This window comes from Elephas maximus, chromosome 25 (genome assembly GCF_024166365.1).
Source record: "Elephas maximus indicus isolate mEleMax1 chromosome 25, mEleMax1 primary haplotype, whole genome shotgun sequence".
Classification (NCBI taxonomy): Eukaryota; Metazoa; Chordata; class Mammalia; order Proboscidea; family Elephantidae; genus Elephas; species Elephas maximus.
The window spans coordinates 49426075-49441672 of record NC_064843.1 but is presented as its reverse complement, the minus strand read 5'-3'; the positions used below and the strand labels follow the sequence as shown (position 1 = coordinate 49441672).

The 15598-nt window shown below is 41.4% G+C and overlaps 1 protein-coding gene across 5 annotated transcripts in view; it reads right to left on the bottom strand.

The window, feature by feature from the left end:
- The window catches only part of SLX4IP (SLX4 interacting protein), a 244489-nt gene that overhangs the window by 32699 nt on the left and 196192 nt on the right, over window positions 1–15598 (bottom strand). For all 5 annotated transcript variants that reach the window (XM_049869899.1, XM_049869901.1, XM_049869898.1 and 2 more), the window contains one exon: window positions 12549–12626. In XM_049869899.1, the coding sequence (XP_049725856.1) occupies window positions 12549–12626 (78 nt within the window). The remainder of the gene's footprint in view (window positions 1–12548; window positions 12627–15598) is intronic.

Here is a 15598-nt window from a genome sequence, read left to right as displayed (position 1 = left end):
GGGAGATGCATCCTCACTCACTCATCCAATGTCCATGCATTTCGAGAGGTCTTGTTTCTACACCTGGCTCCAGAAATGGGCCAGTGACTCTCGCCAAGCCAACTGGAGCACTGAATTCATGAGCCTCAAAGAGCTGCATGAGCCACAAGTGTCCTGGGAACAGCGCTTCCCACTTTTCCCTTGGAAGGACATGACCTCAGAGCTGTTGGGACCACCACATGCTTGTGGCCAAGAATAAAGCCAACACAGAGGCAGGCAGAGCCGAAAGATGGTGAGAAACTGAGCCTTTGTGATATCCTTTGTGCCTCTGATCAAGCCATACCTGAAGTCTGGGCTTTTCGGGCTCATGTGCCAAAAACCTTCCTTTTTTGGTAAGCTATTTTGAGTTGGCCTTCCTGTCCCTTGAAAACTAAAAGGTTCAAGACTGATACAATCTCTTCTCAGGTTTTCTGCACTGAATAAGTTATTGTATACGAAAGCCCTTTACAAACAATAAAAGCCTTTAGCAAACAATAAACGCAGAGTAAAAGTGTAAATACATTACCTGTTTATTTTGGGAGCAAATAATAATATTAAGCATAAGATTGGAACGATTTTCAATTCTTTATGACTTTTGTGATAAAGCGAAAGTTACTCTCACACTTTAGAGGAGTGCCTAATGATTTTCAGAAGCATCAGCTTTCTGAAATGTGACACGATACGGTAAGTTGGCTTAACAAAGAAAAGCAACCCAAGTAGAGCATGCAATATGACAGTGACCACTATCCTAGACCAAGATACAACCTGGGCATGCGAAGCCACCTGTCTTCAAATGAGGGAGAAGTCTCTCTTTCCCAAATTTCACTTCTAATACTTTCTCAAATAATTTGATAATTAATAAGTGAAGGAAGTAAAAAGGGCAAAACCAAAGATTCATAATGGACAATCAAAACAAAGTACAGAAACATACAAAGCTCTGTGTGTACCGACTCAAAGGAACCCAAGCAAAGAGGCAAAGTCAAAAGGAAAGTAGTCTCTTAGGAATTCCACTGTGGACTGAAACCGTTTTTCCTGAAGATGGTAATGATGGCTAGCATTTGTTTCTATGACACCGCAGGCAAAGCACTCGGTATAGGGACTGCAGTTGTTAGCTGTCGTGGACTCCTGACTCATGGTGACTGCATGTACAGCAGGACGGGACCACTGTGCTCCACTGGGTGATTTTTTGGAAGTAGGTAACCAGGCCTTTCTTCCTATTCTATCTTAGTCTAGAATTTCTGCTGAAGCCTGTTCAGCATCGTGGAAACATGGAAACTTCCACGGAGAGGTGGTAGCTGCATTTGAGGAACACTGGCTGGAATCTGAACCTGGGTCTGCCACATGAAAGGCAAGAATTCCAGCACTGAACTACCACTGTGGTAACAGGACTAGCGCTTGGTACCTGAGTCCTCACAAGAGGCCCAAGAGGCAGACGTGACCTTCCCCATTTCACAGTTGAGGAAGCTGATGGTCAATGAGGCGAAGTCATTTGCCCAATTCCCACAGAGAGGGGCAAGTCTCCCCCTTCCACGTGTTTCTGGTCCCAGTCCCCTCTCTGCCTTTCCATGAAAGGACAGGTCCCTGAGGGGAAGTGCAGTGCAGACTTGCCTGCCATTGGGTTAGGAGTGAATACTCTAGTTTTTCTTTTTCATTATATTTTTTTAAAAGTTGTCTTATTCTTTAGAAGTGATAGTTATGAAATGGTCTTTTGTAGATCTAGGGAAGTACTAATTAACAGCTGCAAAGAAGGTTAGCCTAAAATGAAATCAGTGAGAAAAATCAAGGAAGTTATTTTGCAGGAAGTACACACTTCACAGGGATTTTCCAGTTTACATCCACCTACCCTCGAGAACCTAAAAATAAATCCTGACCAACCTTAGCCTCCACTGTTGAGTCTCTGGTACCACCCAAGTGTGACAAAGCTTGGACACTTTAAAGAATTCGCAGGTTTGGGTCAATACTTCTTAACACTAAGAGGTTCACTGGCCATTCTAAGAGTCAGGCGGAAGCTATTTAACTTTGACCAGAAACACGTGTAACTTTTTTTTTTTTTTAATTTCAGGGAATTCACGAATCTTTGGTTAATGACCCCTAGTTTAAATATGGAAGGGAAAAATCTGCAAAAAATAGAAACTTACGGGCATTAACTCCAGGCAGAGTTGGCCCAGTTCTAGGGGTCCCCTTGTCCAAAACGCTTTCCCCCACAGAGGTCTGTGGATGAAAAATGCCAACATCTGCAGAAGGGTTAACAGCCTTCATCCAGGGCGATGAACTGGTATACTCAGGACACCTTCTTCCTAATATCTCACAGGGCTGAGCCTGTGGGCCTGGGTAGGATGCGAGAGAAGAGAGGTAGGTGAATGATGGGTCCAGCCACGAAGGTAGCAGGGCTGGCAGGAAGACGGCCTGTAGCAGCCCTGGTCACTGCTAGGAAAAGAGGCATAAAAGCCAGTGAGAAGACACTATAGATGGCTCTGTCTCATTTAAAAACTCTGCTTGAGCTGGCCCTCTGCCCAGGGATAGTTCTTGCCATCTCCCTTGAACACAGGCAGCAAGGCCCTCTCTTCTAAGACTCAGATTTTCAGATAGGAACAGCTTTTGTAGACTAGTCTGGGAACTTTATCCCCAGTGATGACACTGTCTCCATGGGAAAATGAGTCTCAAATTCTAAATCATTTGTTTACTAATGAACTTTCCAACCATCATCTACTCGTACATTGAGCTCTGTCTGTGATCTTCTTGTGGGAGTTCTGATGACCACACGCTTTTACGAATTCAGGCCTGAGAAGTCTACATCTCCAAACCCCTAAGAGCCTTAGAGAAGTGACTGGGTCCTTCCACCAAAGCAGTATTTCATCTCGAGTCTATCGGCACCTAATGGAAATGAAAGGCGTGGTAGAGCTCTCCACTCTTTCCTTCTTCTTCCTTTGGATAGTGGTTACAGAGCCCCTCCTGAAGGTCACAAGCTTATACTCTTAGTGTACCCCCTTTCCACACTGACTAGCTGGCTAACTGGGGGCTTATCACTTAACTTTTTGGCATTCAATTTTTATAGCTGCAAGTGGAGACAAACAATGAGAGCTCTGACAGATTACTGTCAGAGGTATTTTTCTCATTTCAAGCAGGCAGCATAAGGTCCACAGCAACCTACTAATCTGGAGTTAATGACATTTAAATGAACTTCTTTTCTCTTGGGAAGAATGGAAATGATGATGATAGCAATAGTTAATATTGCATAAGTGCTTTAGAGCTTATAAGACATTTCTGTATTCATCTTCTTACTTGATCCTGAGGAAAGCTTGGGAAGGCTTATATGGCAGGCATCACTCTTACCTGTGCCCTACAGTAAGGGGAGTGATGTTCCGTGAAGCCAAATGACTTGTCCAAGGTCACCAGTGAGGGAGGCAAGAGGCAGTGGTCAAAGCTAGGTCTTTGAATTTCAAATTTGATCCCTCTCTACTAATTCTATTGCCTGCCATGATTTTCCTGATTAAATCAATCATCTAAGTGGTCATCAGAGGGAGATGACAAGTCCCTGCACATGGAAAGTTGCATTATAGGAAAAAACACAGAGGAATAGGAGGCCCAGGTGCATCCTATTCCAACTTGATCAGCAAAGAACATGCTTCCTTGGAGTGCTGGGGCATGAACCATCTCATTCACAAACACTATTATTTGCATTTTATTATTAGAGAAGGAGAACAAAACCTCAGGTTAGTAGAACATATAAGCAAAGGACAGTTAATATTAAAAAAAAAAAATTATCTGAGAAATTTTTTTCTTACCTTCTCTGGCATAGTCTAGAAAAATTATTCTAGACAGATCAAACCATCAAAGAACATCTTTATCCCACCACTCGCATCTTCATCCCACCACTCGCATCTTCATTAGCATCGCCCACCTGGCAGCCCTGCAAAGGGCAGGTGGGTGATCATGGCTGCTATATCCCTCTCCCTTTCCAAGGAGGGAATGGCCCAAGTCTGTTTCTTAACTCTCTGTTGATAGCGTTCTGGCCCTGAGGCCCTGGCCACAGATGACTAGAAAAGGAGAGAGTGGCAACAGATATGACAGTGGGGCATCAAGGAAGTCCTGCTGGGAAGGGGCAGAAAGAGGGCCTGGTCCTGAGAGGAGCCTCATTGTTACATCTGTGCTGACAGAGAGGTTCCTTTGGCAGAGACAGGCTGAGCTTGTCTCTCCTTTGAGCCTAAAGGCCACAATAAGCATAACTCCAATTCAAATATATGACAAAAAAAGGTTTCACATCGTAAACTAAATTCCATAAAAATAGCAGAATAAAATGGAAGTGAATATTTATTTAATTCTGAAGATAATTTTGAAGAACATAATACCAAGATCATAAAAGGCAGAAGTCATTATGGAAAAAATAAATTTGAGGACATAGCCACTTTATTGCAATGATATACGGTTGAAAGGTTAAAGAAACTCACAAAGGGCTAACTTCCCCACAGTATAAAGAGTTCTGAAGGAGCCCTGGTGGCACAATGGTTAAGTGCTCTGCCGCTAATCAAAACTGAAACGTTGATGGTTCGAACCCACCCAGCGATTCCACGGGAAGACCTGACAATCTGCTTCCATAAAGATGACAGTCAAGAAAACCCTATGGGGCAGCAGTTCTACTTGGTCACATGAGGTTGCTGAGTCAAAAAGTGACTCAAAGGCAAATAACAACCACAACGCAAGGAGTTCTTATATAGTAAGGGTAGTCCCTGCATGGTGCAAATGGCTAATGTGCTTGGCTGCTAACCAAAAGGCCACCCAAGGCACGCCTCAAAAGAAAGCCCTGGCAATCTACTTTTGAAAAATCAACCACTGAAAACCCTATGGAGCATAATTCTACTCTGATTGACACACTAGAGGTCACTATGACTCAGAAGTGACTCAACGGCAACTCTTTTTTTTTAATATAGTAAGGAGTTTGTGAAACACAAAAACATCAATAGAAAAAAGGACACAAGTACCTAATTCACAAATGGAGGCTTATTTAAAATAAATACACACAGACCTCAGTTATCAAGTATGAAATACGGAGGCAGACAGACTACATTGTTAGCAGAGGTTTTCTTTGGGTTGGGAGTTGTAATTTTTACTTTCTTTCCATATACAGTGAACCCTGTGAAAGCTGAAACGTGACGGAACTGCCTTGTTTCTCTGGCTCTTGTAAGTTTTCCGCCATTGACAGAGTGCAGTCTTATCACTTTTCCATCACTTTCTATTAGTGGGAAATATTTGAGTTCACCTTCTCCAACAGGTTTCTGCATTACACAGGTTCCGGCATTCGCAGGTTTTACTATTCTAAATTTTTTTCTCTAATGAACATGTACAATTGTGGTAATAAGAATAAAAAACTCTGTGGGAAATATGAAATATGAAAACAGCCTCTCCCCACTCAAGAAACTTTCCCAAGTGCTAAAAGAGTATCCTGTTAATACCTTTCATGAAATTTACCCCTGGCATTGTTTAAAAAATACAATATGAAATAGAAGAAGAAAGGACTTTTGAAGTCTATGAGACATCATGAAAAGCCTGGAAAAGTCATCTACTTATTTAATCTTTTTTAATGCAAATAAAAAAAGCAAAGGCAAAAACAAACAAACAAAAAAAGCAGAAATTCTTTTCTTATGAAAGTTAAATAATTTTGTCATCAGGGTATAGAAGTTAATGTACAGTCAAAATGTTAAGTAGTTTATTTTTTCTGTTCTAGAAATATAAGATTTAAAATGTTTCCTTATAACTTCAATTTATCTTTCCTAAGATATAACTCTACCCCCAATGTTATTTTCTTTTGCATCACACTTTTTAAATTTACAAGTTCTCTTTTGTGCTGGATCATTTTATGGTTTTTATTCAGCTATATTTCATCTGCTTCCTCTGATAGAAATTCAGTGTGAGAAAGGATCTGAGATAATTTGATACCCTCTCCCTTGACTGAGACTAGGGCTAAGGCCCATGGAAGTTCAATGACGTGCAGCTGAGGAATCCAACAGCCAAACTAAAAACCTACGCTGGGGCAGTTTATTGCTTCTTTAGACTCTTTTTCATTTCAATTTCATATTCATTAATGAGAAGGAGAGTTCTCTCACGTCAAACAGCAGTCTGTGTTAAGGGAGGTGTTCAATTTAGTGCTCAAGTATTGTCTCCTGTCAGGAGGTCCCTGTCATTTTTCTACTAACAGGATGCTACAGCAGGACCTGGCTTTGTGTGGCTGGGGCATGTGTGCAGAACCCTGACAGCTGTTTTCACAGCTCAGGCACAACTCAACTGAAGTATAACGCAAAGAGTCCCAATATCTCAATATATGTGTCCATTTTTAGGCAGTACTAGAACTAAATGTCATTTTTCACTTTCCAAAAGGATCACAAACTTTTATCAGCTTAGGTTTAAAACTAAAAAAGTAAGCCCAAAATTTTGGGACATTCCTTTCGAATGTTAAAAGGGCCCAACTGGATCTTTACGGACCCAGGTACAGAACAGGTAACTCTTTAGGAAAAAAGGAGGCTCTATTTGAATTACATTCTTTAGGTCATCAGGTTTACCCTCAGGACCCTTGAGCCACAGGAACTGTAAGCTCCTTGAGGGCAAGGGAGCACTTTCCTATTTTTGTTTTTCCCGAGGCCAGCACTCATCAAGTTGTGTCACAATGTGATAAGAACCTACAAAGAGGGTCTCTAGAAACTAGAAGGAGCAGCTGTAACCAATTCACTACAAGACAGGAGCTTTATGCTGAACCTGAAATGTTCCAGATCTAGACAGGGTTCAATGGTTATTTATAGAACTTTAACAAAGAAAATAATAAATAAGTGTAAATTTCCCTAAGGCTCCAGGGTTTCACATCTGAGCAAGAAAACAGTCTCTACACCAGGACTTGGGTTTATAAACATGAAAGAAAATACTGTTGGAATATAACCAAGTGCAATACAAATTTACCTTGTGCTCTTTACACTTCTAGGGGGAGAAAAGAGGTGAGAGGAAAATGAAAGGTAAGAAAGTCTCAAAGACTCCCCTGTTCCATTGCTAGCAGAAGGTCAAAAACGGAGGCTTCAGGGGCTCTGTGATTTCCCATGAGGAGCTCTAGTAAGGAACTACAGTGGCTCACGTCATAGAGATGCCTTTTCTCCCACACGCTCACATCACTCCCCACCCCCTGCACCCTGCACTCAGCGCAGAGCTACTGCGACCTGGAGCACCTCCCACACCAATGTCCCTGAGCAGATGACAGACATGTCAACAGCGGGATCAGGGGACGGCACAGCCGTCCCCATGGAAGGGGCTTGCATTCCCTTTATATGCCTGATCTGGAACAGCGGTCCTTCTGGGCACTGCCTTTAGGAGCCAGGAGCTAAGTGCAGCTGGCTTCCTTGTCTACAGGCTGAAAGCATCCCCCGGCAAAGTAGTCCTGAATAGGCGTGCCCAGATTTCCTAACAAATTGTCACTTCGACACTGAGGATCCAAAAAGAAAACAAAAGGGCGAAGGAAAAGGAACCTGTGCTGCTCAGGCAACAGCACTAGTGAGGCATCAGGCTGTTGCTTGGGTGCTTGCTCACTCCCTGGCCACATCGCTGTGAACAGCTGTAAGGATATAACTCGAGTTTGTGGCCAAAGAGCTATCTCCAGTATGGTTACTCAGGGAACCAATTTCCCAGGCCTGGTCCAGTCAGATGTTCCTTGAGAATCACTCCATGAGAAAATGAGATGGATCCTGGCCTCTGATGAACGTCAATTCAAACTGATAAAAGAATCGAAAGCTTTAGGTTTAAGAAACACTCACGGGAGCCTGGCATTCCTGGCTCTGGGCATGGGACGTACATAACGAGGAGTAAGAATGCCTTCTCTCAGGCAGAAGGCAACTCTCAGAGGGAAGGACTGTTTATTGATCTTTAAATGACTGAGACAGGCGGACTCTCCTGAGGTCAAATATCAATGAAGATAAAGCTTTGGAGTATTCTGGTGGACGGAGCGAGGCTTAGGCTTGATGGGCAATCTGCAGGAGAGGGCCCCTGATTGACTTAGATGTTTTATTGCTTCTAGGGACTCACTGTGAGTTGCAATCGACTCAAGGGCACACAACAACAACAGGGACAACAAGATGAAGGAAGGGCTAGGCTGGAGGACATGAGGAGGGGAGGTGCATAGGTGAGCTAGCTAAGTGGACAGAGCTTGTATCTCAGGGATGAAGCTGTTGAGAACTGTTGGGCTTTGGCTGACTCGCATGTGGCTGGGAAAACATATATGTCAATCAAGGATCAGAGGGGAAAAGAGCAACTGAAGAGCCTTGTTCAAAACAATGAAAGACCCTCAGGATGTAAGTTGCATTTTTTTCTTATAAGTTAACTTGGTTAACTCCAATAGAGGTTAGCACTAGACATCAGAATGTTTTAAAGATAAGGAAACCAAACTCACTCATGGTCACCTTTTTCAGAGTCCAAGTTATTAACATTTGGGCAGTCCTCCAGATTAGAAGATTTATACAACGGCAGCTCTAGAAAACTTACATCTGTCTAAATACCAGTGTCCCCAAGGGGGCTAATGTTTCATTTGTATTGAGATAATGTTTTAATTCTCTCTTAATAATTTAAGATATTAAGTATTAATATTTCATACCAGATATAAGATCTAATTTCTCCTGTATGCCATTGGAAAGCAATACTTCTTTCTGGTATGGTTAATTACTATTTTTTTAAACCATAGATCAATTTCTTCCTTGCTCTGAGAATCAGTTAAGCTGCATTATATTATAGTTGTATGCCAAGAGCATTACTACTTTAGTATTTATGAACTTACTAAGATAACTTGACATCCTGGAAGTGTTTCAAAGAATAATTAAATGTCTAATACTTTTCACCAAGTTCTTTTCATTCATCTCATGTAATCAGTACACTTCAGGGTTTTATCGATGGGTAAAGAAAAGGAAACATAGGGGTCACACTGGCTTTTCTGAAGGGCCCTCTGCTCTAAATGAAGGAGTCTAGATTTAAATTAGGAGTTCTCTGTTCTTTACTTTTCCTGGGTCTCTATTCACCCCTGTAGTTCTGAAACACTCTTCCTGTGTATTTATTTAAGACGAGATAAGAAGCTGGTTTTAGACTATGTGGGCCAAATATTAAATTTCATATGAACTAAAAAAATAATAAATAGTGGGGCCAATCTAATATTCCCATAAATCATTTTTGAAGAATAATAATCATGTCATACTTCACGGCCAGGCTAATGCCTCCTAAATTTTTTTTTTTCTTCTCTTTATTAAAAGTTTCAAGTCACAGACCAAAAAAAATATGATGAAAAAAGTTTGCGCACAGGTTAAGTACAGGTGGGCTAGAGTGTGCCTTCAGTGAGCTCCTTTACGTGTTTGCCAAAGGACTGTGTGTGTGTGTGCGTGTGTGTGTGAGAATGCATGTACCCGTGAAAACTCTCCCTAGTTATCTGTTAACCTTACAAGACAAATCTGTAAGCTGAAACATTAGAAGCAAGTTTTCTGTATATACAATTTGTCTGAAGGGACAACTCCAGTGAAACTCAGAAGCAGGTCCTGATGGAGCTTAAGGTTTAGTACGGGGAGAGAGAGAGAGAGAGCAAGCCCTATCAGCTAGGAGATAATACACTGGGGAGAAGTACTGGTTCTCATGAAAATGTCAGTGATTCACCATAGAATAAAATTCAAAAGCCACTGACCCCAATGACAGCTCCCAGTGGAAACATGTAGATTTTGCTTCATTTCAAGACTTTGTTTTCTTTCATTTAAATGCTATGACAGGCACCATCACAGTTTCTTGTGATGCATTGCTTTCTCACTTAAAATTGACACTGGAAAGATTCTGCTAAAACCTAAATATTAATGGGTCTTCGGGGGGAAAAGAAAACCCATCAATCAATATTTCCATGCAAAATAAGTAGGATAATTCTGGTCCCTTAAAACGTGCTAAGTGCCATCTGGGTTAAGTGTTCAGTGGGTAAATGACAACAGAAGACAATTCTTTTTTCTATTTTTTATAACAACTCAGCATTTAAGCAGATTTGTTTATAGAATTTTTTTATACATACCAATTCTTCATTCTGACTTGCCAAAAGGTCACAATTAAAATGTAAGCTGACTTACACAGACCACAAATCTGTCAGGGAACACAGAGAGTTCTGTACAAAACGAAGAAAATCAAATTACTAAAGACATCAAAAACCTATGAACCTTTATACAGAAATGCTTGGCCCCAGGTTTTTCTGCCTGTTTAAGTTACAGCAGTATGTATGTATTAGACATGTGTCTCTACTTCCTGTCCCTCTTTTCAATGCTTGCCATCAATAGGGCAGGGCCAGTGAAAGCTCTAGGGAGTGCAGAAGAGCCTGCAAATTGGTCCACCTGAGCCCCTGGCCCAATATATCACAAGAAACCCCCAGGCAGGGCCTTTGCAGCCTTCCCTCTGTGTCAGTTTGCTGTTTTCTCTTCAGAACTCACATTTGGGAAATGGGATCAACATTTTCTAACGAGAATGAAGATTTATGTTGGGAGAAGGAGAATATCAGATATATTTGAAAATGCGGCTTGTCAACCTTCCCACTAGTTGGTTTACTTATCATTTCTTCGGTCACCTAGTCTTAGCGAGGTTACCTAAACTGGAGGGCAAACTCCCAGTGTGAATCAGGCTATGAAAACAGAAGTTTCTGTTAGGAATTAAGGATTAAACTAGTAAGGAAGTGGTTAAATATGCAAAAGTAAAGATGATACTAAACCATAATAACAGTGATCTATTATTACAAATCCTTAACGCAAAACCACTGACTTCCAGGTGGAGAAGGCTGAATGAATCACAGATTTGGACTCCCCGACATCCAATAAAAAGACCATAAAATGGTAAATGCCACCTGTAGCTCTCCTTCTCTCACTTGCCCATTCATTCACTCAGCTTCCATTCATCCCTGGAATGACATTTAGCTGAAGCTAATAGTGTACACTCCGGGTGGGTGGAGAGGATCTTCTCCCCTCTTCTCTACACTTGGTTGTTTTGCCTGAATATTTTTATAATGCACACGTGTCATATTTATAATAGAAAAAAAAGTTACTTTTCTAAAACGTGAAACTTCCCTCTTACATGTGGTCAAGTTTTTAAAGACAGATATTATGAATCATAAATAAGCCTTTTATATACATTTATGGCCAGGAAACTGAGCTATGGAGTTCATTATTTGCAAAAAAAAAAAAAAAAAAAAAAAACCTATAAAATGAAATTGTACAGTTCAGCAATGGATCAGAATTAGAATTCAAAATTATCAGTTATGCCAAATAATTCCTTCTGTTTGTGCTCCCAGTTCCTCCTCTAAAAAATACGGATGCTAGAATGGCAGATTTTTAAATATTTGGTGCCGGGTGTTGTATAAACAGAAATCAGCCCCTAGACCCCTTTACTTTGTTTAGGTCATAATGAGAGTTGGATTATTATAATATTTAAATAAATACAGAAGGGTGAGGGCAGTGGTGGTTCACTGGTAGAATTCTCGCCTTCCATGCAGGGGACCACGGTTCGATTCCTGGCCAATGAACCTCAGACGTAGCCACCACTCATCTGTCGGTGGAAGCTTGTGTACTGCAATGATGCGGAACAGGTTTTGGAGGAGCTTTCAGACTAAGACTGACTAGGAAGAAAGGCCTGGCAATCTACTTCTGAAAATCAGCCAATGACAATCTTATGGAACACAACGGTCTAATCCCTTTGTGCATGGGGTCGTCGTGAGTTGAGGGCTGACTTGATGGCAGCTGACAACTACAACATAGTGAAGGGTAGCAATTTAACAGATACATGGTTAACTTACTAATTTTACTAAAAGAGTTAAACAAAATGCAAGGCTCCAATAACAGAGCAATATATTCAAGCAACACTTAAAATTAAGAAAACATAGATAATCGTAAAGATTCCAAGAGCAAATCTCTGTACAATTATTTTTTAAAGTCCCTGTTCCATATCTCATATGTTGAAATAGTTCAAGGAAGTTGATATGAATTTTCCTCCCAGTGTTCGGATCAACTCAGAGAATGGTCATCAGCGTCTCAGTTATTGCTGTTGGCTGCATGTGTTTGACATCATTTCCTCAGTGAACACCTTGACTTGGGGAAATGAGAGAAAGCTGGCCCCGTCACACCTACGGAAAGCTCTGATGGCTCAGGCTGGGAAAGCATGTTCTTGTGCACGCACTTGCTCTACAGCCCGGTGCCAAGGTGTGCGCAGACGCTGATGAAGTGACCCACAGTTCAGCCCTGTGCTGAGTCACTCTGGAGACTCAGGGAGAGCGCTGAGACGCATCAGGAAGTAAATCGCAGCGTGGCTCAGCTCACTGTCCTCGAACAGGCAGTGAATACACTGATATTTGAAAAAAAGAGAATCAGAAATGTTTGGAAATACTCTTAATTACTACTTCAACTGCATGGAGGCAATGAAGCAAGCAGGGATCTTCCTTCTTTAATGCTCATCTCTAGGGTAAGCTAATTGCACAAAATGCCTGATGACCCAAAAAATCCGTTTCTTACCAGCTCTCGGGGAGCCCCTGATGCAGCGAAGGCGTATTCCTCTCTTCAGGAAGTAGGCTGTGATTTGAAGGCCACAACCTGTAAAATGGAAGAGGACATCATTAGATTATAAGCTTGTCTGTCACTGAATCCCAGGGGCCCAGCCCTGTGCCTGCCACACAGTATGCATTGGATAATTATTTAGCAAGTGAAAGAATAAAAGAATCAATAGAGGGCCTCACTTGAGAGAAAAGGGGTGAGCATTACAACACTGGTTTTTCCAGGAGACCTGGCCATAACACCTGGGATGGTCCCTGGTCCCTAAAGTGGCTCAGTTACTTCAACTGTAAAATGGAATAAATGAGGAGGTCTGACTAACAGGCCTGAAAACCAGGCCTTTCAGATGGAACGACTAGTTCAGTCTGAGCCAGTGCGCAGATCTTAGCCACCTGTATATTTACTAGATCATAGAAAAAAATCATTTAAAACCTGCTTAAAGATGGCTGTATTTTGCCGGTAAATGGGTTATTCTAATTCAAGAAATACAAAGCCTTTATATCGAATGAGATGAAAAGAAATACGATGTAAGACAAAAAAATTCTCCAACTCACTAGAATGACCTAAGTGAAAAAGACAGAGTACCAAGTGTTTGCAAGAACACGGAACAACTGGAATTCTCGTATACTGCAGATGGGAGTGGAAATGCACACAGCCAGTTTGGAAAAATGCTTGAGCACCCACTAAAGCTGAACATACGCATGAACATACAGTGTTCATAACACCATTCTTCATAACAGTCCCAAACTGGAACCAACACAAATATCCATAAATGGAATTTTTTAAAAATTGTGTGATACAGTCACACAGTGAAATCACATAGGCCCTTAAAAATAAATGATCTACAACTATAGACAACAACAAAAAAATCTCAAAAACGTAAGGTCAAACAAAAGAAGCCTGGCTCAAAGGAGTACATCCCATCTATGAAAACGGAGATATTATCATTATGATTCATCTTATAGGTGGTGGCAGAATTTCAAATGATTCATGAAAAGTTCCAGCATAGTTCCTTCCTTGCTCCCCCAACCCTCCCATCTCAGGCATAAGCGACTCTGTAGATTATCTTCCTGAGATCAAGTAAAAATGATCCTCGTTAACACAGTCAAGTACTTGGTGGATGAATCCTAAATGAAAAGTCCACCAGAGAGGGGTGAGGGTTTCCCGGTTCTGAGACAACCTCAGAAGATAGCTAGCTCTATAAGACAATCTGTTATCTATGAACTCAGAGGGGCAGAGAGTTGTAAGAAGTGGTCCTCAGGACCATCAGGCTCTCCAAAGTTCATGACTATGATTGTCCTAAAACAACTTGTATATAAACAACACAAAGACTAGTTGCCACTTTTTACATTCAGTATCCTTCCCACACACCTGTAGAAAGATCCAGGACATCGGTGACCACAGACTTGATGCTATGCTCTGTCTCAACAAGCTGACAGCACAATTGCTATAACTGTCGGAACTGTGAAATAACAGGGACATCTATGAAAAGGTAACTTCCAGATACACTGAGATGAGCTATACTTTTTCTTGTTGTTGCTGTTAGGTGCCATTGAATCAGTTCTGACTCACAGCGACCCCATGTCAACAGGACAAAACACTGCCCAGTTCTGTGCCATCCTCATAATCATTGTTATGCTTGAGCCCACTGTTGCGGCCACTGTGTTAATCCATTTTATTGAGGGTCTACCTCTTTTTCACTGATCTTCTACTTCGCTGAGCATGATGTCCTTCTCCAGGGACTGGTCCCTACCGATAACATGTCCAAAGTCCTGCCATCCTCGCTTCCAAGGAGCCTTCCAGCTGTACTTCTTCCAGGAAGATCTGTTTGTTCTTCTGGCAGTACATATTCAATAGTCTTCCCCAATACCATAATCCAAAGATGTCAATTCTTCTTCGGTCTTCCTTATTCATCGTCCAGCTTTCACATGCATATGAGGCAACTGAAAATACCATGGCTTGGGTCAGGTGCACCTTAGCCCTAAAAGTGACATTGTTGCTTTTTAACACTTTAAAGAGGTCTTTGGCAGCAGATTTGCCCAATGCAATGTGTCTTTTGATTTCTTGATTGCTGCTTCCATGGGCACTGATGGTGGATTCCAGTAAAATGAAATCCTTGACAGCTTCAATCTTTTCTCCGTTTATCATGATGTTGTTTATTGGTCCAGTTGTGAGGATTTTTTGTTTTTCTTTTTATGTTGAAGTTCAATCCATACTGAAGGCTGTAGTCGTTGACCTTTATCAGTAAGTACTTAAAGTCTTCTTTATTTTCAGCAAGCAAAGTTGTGTCATCTGCATATCACAGGTTGTTAACGAGTCTTCCTCCAATACTGATGCGGCGTTCTTCAGGTAGTCTAGCTTCTTGGATTATTTGCTCATCATACAGGTTGGTGAGAGGGTACAACCCTGACACATCCTTTCTTGACTTTAAACCATGCACTATCTCCTTGTTCTGTTGGAACAACTGCCTCTTGGTCTATCTACAGGTTTTGCATGAGCACAATTAAGTGTTTTGGGATTCCCACTCTTCACAATGTTATCCATAATTTGTTACGACCCACACAGTCAAATGCCTTTGCATAGTGAATAAAACACATGTAAACATCTTTCTAGTGTTCTTTGCTTTCAGCCAGAATCCAACTGACATCAGCAATGATATCCCTCGTTCCACATCCTTTTCTTAATCCGGCCTGAATTTCTGGCAGTTCCCTTCGATGTACTACTGCTTCATTCGCTTTTGAATGATTTTCTGCATAATTTTATTTGCCTGTGATATTAATGATATTGTTCAATAATTGCCGCATTCTGTTAGATCACCTTTCTTTGGAATGGGCACAAATATGGATCTCTTCCAGTTGCTTAGCCAGACAGTTGTCCTCCAAATTTCTTGGCATAGATGAGTGAGTGCCTCCAGTGCTACATCCTTTCATTCAAACACCTCAATTAGTATCCCCTCAAGTACTGGAACCTTGTTTTTTGCCAATGACTTCAGTGCAGCTTGGGCTTCTTCCTCC